The 8,633-nt window shown below is 48.9% G+C and overlaps 1 protein-coding gene across 1 annotated transcript in view; it reads right to left on the minus strand.

Moving 5' to 3' along the window:
* Positions 1-8,211, minus strand: part of LOC140392305 (L-seryl-tRNA(Sec) kinase) — a gene marked incomplete at its 5' end in the record, with an annotated part of 40,992 nt that extends 32,781 nt beyond the window's left edge. Inside the window, one exon of the mRNA XM_072477621.1 lies at positions 7,876-8,211. Coding sequence (XP_072333722.1) covers positions 7,876-8,211 — 336 coding nt within the window. The remainder of the gene's footprint in view (positions 1-7,875) is intronic.
* Positions 8,212-8,633: the final 422 nt, after the last annotated feature.

Here is an 8,633-nt window from a genome sequence, read left to right on the forward strand (position 1 = left end):
TGCCGTCTTCCACGCTGAATTCTGACAGCTTGGAGGAAAATGCCCGCAACTCGCCTGGGAGCTGTCTATGCTGCCCACCATACAGGACTATGTGTCGAACCTTTGACAGGACTGGCTCCGTCTGGGTCCACTCACGGATCTATGATGCCGTGACAGGCAAGGTGTACATAAAATTTAGGGTTGCAACCACCTCACCGGTCGTGGGGGTCGACATGGGGCCGGTCGATAAAGGCAATCGGCTCAGTGCGTCGGCATTCGCTATCTGCTTTCCTGGTTTGTGCTCCAGAGAATACTCGTATGCAGCGAGCAACAAAGCCCAGCGCTGGATCCGTGCGGAAGCAATGGGCGGTATTGGCTTATCCTCTCTGAAAAGTCCCAGCAGAGGCTTATGATCAGTCACGATAGTGAAGTGGTGGCCACACAAGTACTGGTGGAAATGTTTCACCTCAAAGACCACTGCCAGGCCCCCCTTCTCGATCTGCGCGTACTTTTTTTCCCCTGCAGTCAATGTGCGGGAGGCGAAAGCTATCGGCTGCTCGGCCCCATTCTCCATCTTGTGGGACAGGACGGCCCCAATACCATACGGGGATGCATCACATGTGACGAGCAAAGGCTTTCCAGGATCATAGTGGGTTAGTAACCCAGACAACGACAATTGTTGTTTTACCCGCCGGAAAGCGGTTTCTTGCAGCTGACCCCAAACCCAGGTGTGATTTTTCTTTAGCAGAAGATGCAACGGGGCCAGCGTAGTTGCCAGATTGGGGAGGAACTTCCCATAATAGTTTACGAGGCCAAGAAAAGAACAAAGATGCGAAGTGTCAGTCGGGGCGGGGGCCTGTTGAACCGCGCGCACCTTCTCTGCGACGGGGTGCAAACCTTCGCGGTCCACCCGATAAACTAGGTAGACTACTTCCTTCGCCTGAAAGACGCACTTTGTGCGACGTAAACAGACGCCAGCCTCCGAAAAGCGTCGAAGGACAGTCTCCAGATTTTCCAAATGTTCCTGCTCTGACGTCCCTGTGATCAAAACGTCATCTAAGTAGACAGCGACACGCGGTAAACCTCTCAAAATGCCCTCCATAACGCGTTGAAAAATAGCGCAGGCAGAGGATACTCCAAAGGGCAAACGCGTATATTCATACAGGCCCCGGTGTGTATTAATCGTTACATATGGTCGGGATGCAAGGTCCAGCTCCAACTGTAGGTAGGCGTGACTCATATCTAATTTTGTGAACGAGAGTCCGCCTGCAAGCTTCGCGTAGAAATCCTCTATGCGAGGCATTGGATATCGGTCGAGTCGGGAAGCCATATTCACTGTAAGTTTATAGTCGCCGCACAAGCGAACTGTGACATCTGGCTTCATTACAGGTACAATTGGTGCTGCCCAGTCAGCGAAATGGACGGGCCTGATAATACCCAAAGTTTCCAAACGAGTGAGCTCCCCTTCTACCTTCTCGAGCAAGGCGTAAGGGCACGCCCGGAAATAGCACGGCGTGGCTCCTGGTTCGACTTGGATATGGGCTACAGCCCCTTTTATTTTCCCCAAACCGGGCTGAAATACATCTGGGTATCGTCCTAGCACCTCAGTCAACCCTCCAGAAACTGTTTGGAGGATGTGCTGCCATTGCAACCGCAAATGGTGTAACCAGTCCCGACCTAACAGGCTGGGCCCATGTCCGCGCACCACGATAAGTGGGAAATGCCCCTCCTGGCGTCCATAAACAACAGGGGCCATCGTAGTTCCTGCGATGTCCAATGGTTCCCCCGTGTAGGTGGCCAACCTGGCCTGTGTGTCGGTTAATGTAAGGGTCTGTATACCCTGCTTGAATGTCCTCTGGGCGATCACGGAGACCGCTACGCTAGTGTCCAACTCCATCTCGAGCGGGTGACCATTGACCCGTACTGTCACCTTAACGGGGGCCACACAGGGAGCTGCCACACAATGCAGCTGCAGGCAGTCGTCCTCCGTCTCCACGTCCTCAGGAGTAGTCGCCGCAGGTTCATCCACATGGAAGGACAAGGTCTCACCATAGTCACAGTACTCCGCAATCCTACGTAGCCTGGATAGAAAGTCGGCAAGGGATTCTCCTGGGGTCCTCTCAGCGGTATTAAACCGGTAACGTTGGACTATCGTGGACGGGGCTGGGTTAAAATGCTGCCCCACTAAGTTCGCAAGTTCCTCAAACGTTTTGGTGTCCGGCGCAGCTGGGTACGTAAGGCTCCTAATTACCCCAAACGTATGAGGGCCGCAGGCGGTGAGCAATATGACCATCTGGCGCTCGTTTTCAGTGATATTGTTTGCCCGGAAATAGTAACGCATCCATTGTGCATACTGGTTCTAGCTTTCCAGCGCAGCATCAAAAACATCCAAACGTCCGTACAGAGGCATGGTGTAATAGAAAACAACTTCCAACCTGTATCCAACAAAAATCCAGGGAGGTGGCTTCAGTGTAGACAGCTATTCACTTTAACCCTCGTCGCCAGTTTTGTGAGGGCCACGAAGAATCCAGCACGAGTTTCAATGATATAAGAAATAACATTTATTTACAATCACAGATATATATATATATATATATATACACACACACAACAGCAGCAACCTCACTTGCTGCTTACTCCTTCCTGCTAGTTTCAAACTGGCAAGCTTTATTTATACAGGGAGTCTGCTAATGATTTCTCCGCCCCCCCCCCCTCCCCCCCTCATTGGGGAAGCTCATACTCCCACAGGATTGTGGGATTGTCATTAGTCCCCAGCCTATGGTAAGCAGGCAGGTTATAACATTTAGTTTGGCCACACTTGGAGTATAGTGTTCAATTCATGTATTTGTCACGATGTCCCTTAAATGTCACTATCGTCCCTGCTTCCACCACCTCCTCCGGCAGCGAGTTCCACTACCAGAAGGATGTGGAGGTTTTAGAGAGGGTGCAGAAGAGATTTACCAGGATGTTGCCTAGTATGGAGGGCATTAGCTATGAGGAGCGGTTGAATAAACTCGGTTTGTTCTCACTGGAACGACGGAAGTTGAGGGGTGACCTCAGAGGTCTACGAAATTATGAGGGGCATAGACAGAGTGGATAGCCAGAGGCTTTTCCCCAGGATAGAGGGGTCAATTACTAGGGGGCATAGATTTAAGGTGCTAGGGGCAAGATTTAGAGGAGATGTACGAGGCAAGTTTTTTTTACAGAGGGTAGTGGGTGCCTGGAACTCGCTGCCGGAGGAGGTGGTGGAAGCAGGGACGATAGTGACATTTAAGGGACATCGTGACAAATACATGAATAGGATGGGAATAGAGGGATACGCACCCAGGAAGTGTAGAAGATTGTAGTTTAGTCGGGCAGCATGGTCGGCACAGGCTTGGAGGGCCGAAGGGCCTGTTCCTGTGCTGTACTTTTCTTTGTTCTTTGAAGCTGTGAAGGACAACCAAAATGATAGCAAAATGTGAGCTCTTAGATCTGAGGGGAGATTCCAAGAGTTAGTGTCATTTACTTTGGGAGAAAGGAGACTCGAAGGAATATGAATGAGACAGGATTGTTAAATAGATTTATAGATTGGATAAGGGTTGTAAAACTACAGGTCCGGTCTACAAAATCTGTAGACAAAAATGTTGAATAACTGGAAGTATTTCCTCTCAGATTCATTGCTTCTTGAATAAATATATTGAGTGGGAATAATTTTAAGTAGAAACCTCTGAGCTGAAAGACAATGCTATATAAATTCAAATTCTTCCTTCATGTTGATTTCCAGTTAAGTTTTTAGTTAAAAGGAATTTGGATATATTTAGTGTATTTCACTCATCAGGAAGACTCAAAGCACTTTATTGCCAATGAAGTACTTTTGAAATGTCAACCTAGATTATGCGCTCAGGTCCCTGAACTGAGACTTGAATCCGTAACTTATTGACTCAAAAAAAAGCTTTTTACTAAGATGCACCTTACGTAGTCGTAGTTATGATGTTCAGGAGTTTATCCAAATGAGTTAGGAAGTTAGAAAGGAATTTCACAAAGTTTTTCCTGAATTTTACCTCTGGCAAGGTTAGGGCCTGGACCAAAATTGGGCTGTGCTTGAGTGGTCTCAAACTGAATACTGTGCATTTAAATATGAACTTTATTGCATATATAAGACTGTTACATCATTAACAGATTCTATGTACATTTCACATCTATTTCTCTGTTGGCACTATTAGTATCTCCATTATTAACATGAGTATTATTAGATTCTAGCTGCTACCAAGAATGCAGCTGAAAAAAATGAAAATGAAATGAATGAAAGCTGATGGTAAATGTCGGGTTATTCAAATCCCGGAAGGGAAAATTGAAACAATTGCCCTCAACTTTATTTTGCAATTTGGTACAATGTTTTGAAATCCAGAGAATGATGTCCCAAACATTTTGTGATAATTTTAAATTTAATACATGTTTATTAAGCCACAAAATAAACAATACAATCAACCCGTAAACTAAGACAAGTTGTGTAATTTTCTATTCCTGCTGAAGTCAATGGACATTTGAATGGCTCACTGCATTTTCGAGCCCCACCTTGTGACAGGACCATAAAATTGAACCCAATGGTTATACACAGTATCACTAACTTTACCCAGTTACAAACAACCTTCATTGGTTCAGAGCTAATTCACCCCAAACATACCACAACAATTTATAGATTATTTAAAGCTATAAAACAAAATCCAATAACAGTTACCACACCAGGCAGTTATATCTCTTTGGGGTCTGCTTCTGAGATGAAACAAAAACTTCTCAAGGCAGGTTTTATTCACAGACATGGCTTGCTTGGAAGTAAACAGCTATTCCTGCTGTGGCTGAGGTCTGAAGCAGCTATCCTTGCAAAGGTTTAATCATCTCCTGAAATATAGCTTTCCCTTTTGATCTTCCCTCATCTGACCAAACCTCTTCGGAAGTCAAACTTAATTACCTTCATTTTGTGAGTCTACTTTTTAGTGTCGCTGCAAAGTTCACACCTCGTCTCCTCCTTTGAAACTCTTATCTTTATTCAAAACCCATCATATTCCCCATTGTTACAAGCTTGTCTTAAATAAACATATGTTTGCAGTGTTGCTCGGCTCAACAACATCAAAAGCATCAGTTTAATTAGCACAACTGTTCCTGCCTTAAAACGGCTTAAATTTTCCAATTGTTTATAAAATATATAAAGAGCAGAAAACATTCCAAATTACTGAATTTCCATAACATTTTCATGCCATCACTATTTTCCTGATCTGCAGAAAGAGCATGCGGTTAATTACACTTATACTTCCTTACTAACAGTAAGTAGTCTTGCAACACCAGGTTAAAGTCTTTAATAACTTTAACCTGGTGTTGCAAGACTTCTTACTGTGCCCACCCTAGTTCAATGCTGGCATCTCCACATCATCCATACTGACAGATTGGGCAGAATTCCCAGGTCCTGACACGCAGAGCGAAATTTACAAGCAGCCATCCAATGGAAGCGGGCAAGTGGGCTCCTGAGTCTGAAGGGTCAATAGAAAGACCAGCAGCCCCACAATCAAGAAGCATTTCAAAGGTGCCCTTAATTACTGCAACCAGGTAGTTCCCATTGTTGCTGATTTTGCCTTAGTTTAATTGCTCTGTTTTATCACCTTTGCTCGAGTCGCCAGGTATCTTTATGATACCGCCACGTGGTTCAAGTCCGAGTAATGATCAATAATCCAATACACCGCTTAGTAAGATTTAAATCAAAGCACATTTATTATACACCGTAATCACTACTCATGTACAAATTCTATGTCTAAGCTACTTCTACAGCTAACAGGCCAGTACTTAACTTGGAACTGGCCCACGAGGTCAGGGAAACAAATGGCCTTTCGTTCGGGTTCTGAGCCTGCGGGATTCGAAGTTGGTACAGATTGGTAGCTAGGAGCGCCTATCTCGTAGCGAGCGTTGAAGTAAGACTTACAGTTTTGAGAGGCTGTTGAAGAGTGAAGAGCGAGTGAAGAGCTGCAAGCGGTGGAAGAGAGCTGGACGAGAGCGCCTTGAACTTGGGGCTCAATTCTTATAGTCCCCAGGGGCTTCCCGCCTTTCGGGGCGGACCCTGTACCTGGTTCCAAGTGATTGGACTTTGTCCCAATCACTTGGTTCGATTTTCTCCAATGCTGGAGCGGTTCCCTGATCGATGGGCGGTCTTGAGGTGGTCGTTCACCTCCTTTTGTGTAGGCTTCTGCTGGCGCCGAAGAGTCTGGTTTTGCTTTATGTGTCTAAATGTTGCTTATTGTTCCCGGGGATTGCTCATTAGTATGCAGATGGCTGGTGTTTTGTTATGCTGATGGTTGCTGGTATCGATCTTGTCTGGCCTTTCCAGAGGTATATACACAGTCAACCTGCAGCTGCTCGTTTTTGTCCTGTTGGCTGACTTTCCCATCAGCCTTTGCCGTTCACCATTTTGAATTGGGAGTTGGCCATTTTAAGTGGCTACACTATACTCAGTCTTTTCCATCAAAATCCAGTGAGGATGGGATTGTGTCATGAATTGAGCACAACAGGAATTTCGTCCTGTTTAGGTTCCTGCCCCCAACCTCCCCCACAAGATAATCTGGCCGTGTCTCCAGACCCACTGCCACCCTCTGCTGAAAATTCAGCCCATCAATTTAAAAAATACTGGAATTTCCAAAGGACCAATCTCCACCTGTAACTGGGGAGGGCCGTGGGTGTCAGCTAGCTCAGCTGGAGTGTGGTGCCAACAGCATGGGTTCAATCTCCGTACCAGCTGTGGTAGTTCATGCAGATCTGCCTCCTTGCCTTACTCCATGCTTGATGCGGGATGGTGCCCTTCAGCGGTATAATCCATTGTCTCTCTCTAATAGAAAGATTATCTCGAACAGCCCAATTCTGATAGAAACCAGAGAGAAAGAACCTTGGGCAGGATTCTCTGAGCCCACCCCAGGGCAGGCACGAATCACGCGCCGCCGCCCCGCCGATGAGCGGAGAATCGGCACAGGCAATGTCAGGGGCCGCTCTACGCACCCGCCCCGTCGATTCTCCACCCGGGCTGGGCCGAGTGGCCGCCCAAAAAGCCCGGGTCCCGTCGGCGCCATTCACATCTGGTCTTACCCAAAGTGGCGATTCTCCGCTACACCCGCTATTCTCCGGCCCAGATGGGCTGAGCAGCCTGCACTAAGCGACGGCTTCCCGCCGGTGCCAACCACACCTGATCGCTGCCGGCGGGAACGCGGCCTGTGGGCAGGCGAGGGGGGGGGGTTCTTTCACCGGGGTTGCACTCAAAAGGGGTCTGGCCCGCGATCGGTGCCCACCGATCGGCGGGCCGGCCTCTCTGAAGGAGGACCTCCTTTCCACCGCCACCCCGCAAGATCCATCCGACATCTTCTTGCGGGGTGGCCTCGGGGAGGAAGACGGCAACAACGCATGCGCGGGTGACGCCAGTTAGGCGGTGGATGACGCAGCATAGCTTTTATGCGGCGCCAATGCCAGGCGCGCGCTGACGACGCTGCTTTGGCGACAAGCCTCCCGAGTTTCTCGCGGCCCCGATCCTAGCCCATTTTCGGGCCCTGAATCGGTCGAGATCGGGGCCGGTTCGCGCCGCCGTGTACCTCGACGGCGTTCACGACGGCGTGGGCACTTAGTCGAGGGAGTGGAGAATCGCGCCCAGGATCCCTGCTCCTGGGGGCCTGTTGACCCGGTCGTAAAACGCGACAGCGTCAACACTTCGCCTCAGGATCAGAGAATCCCGCCCATTGTCTCCAGGCTTTCCAAACGTACAGGGGTAAACACCCTACAATCAAAAAGCACAGACATCAATGTTAAATAATGATTAAAATGAAACCAATTGATTGGTAATTCGAAGATAGGTTATAATGATATTTAAAATGCTGATGATTGCCTGACCGTTACTACAGGATTATCCGTTAAACAATCCCCATCGGCTTGTCCCGTCACCGAAAAAGCTTCTCCCGGGATAAGGTCATCGTAGCAGAGCAGGAGCGACTGGGACTTTGGCTGCAGAACCTGCTGCAGCCGGCGAGCGAATGTGGATTTTCCGGCACCCGGAAGGCCGGCCACCAAACACAGAGACAGACACAAGCCGGCCTCCCGGGGCCCTCGGGCGCCCCCGCGTTCATCCAGCGTCTGCCGGGCGGCGCAAGGACCCGGCGGTGATCCGCCACCGGTTCCAAACCCGGCGATCCAATCTTGGAATTCCAACTCAGCGCGCGCGTCCGAACCCAACGGTCAAGGCGCGCGCAGCCGCCGGAAGTCAGCGCTGCCTGATTGACAGATCCCGTTGACCAGTCAGGATCGGCACCAATCCAATGGCGGGTGGGCGGGCAGGTCGCTGACGGACTGCAGGTGAGGGGCAGGTGTGCGCAGACCACCTCAAGCGTCCAGTGCAGGAACTTCCCTCCTTCATCGAAACCGTGTCCCGAAAATACTCGATTGTCATCTCTTTATATGGTTGGACTTTAAATGACACCAACAACCAGGAATGATCAGTTGACAAGACGAAAATTCCTAAATTTTAATAGATTCAACTAGACTTGGCTGCATGGTAGCACAGTGGTTCGATTCCCGGCTTGGGTCACTGTCTGTGCGGAGTCTGCATGTTTTCCCAGTGTCTGTGTGGGTTTCCTCCGGGTGCTCTGGTTTCC

Source organism: Scyliorhinus torazame, chromosome 16, assembly GCF_047496885.1.
Source record: "Scyliorhinus torazame isolate Kashiwa2021f chromosome 16, sScyTor2.1, whole genome shotgun sequence".
Classification (NCBI taxonomy): domain Eukaryota; kingdom Metazoa; phylum Chordata; class Chondrichthyes; order Carcharhiniformes; family Scyliorhinidae; genus Scyliorhinus; species Scyliorhinus torazame.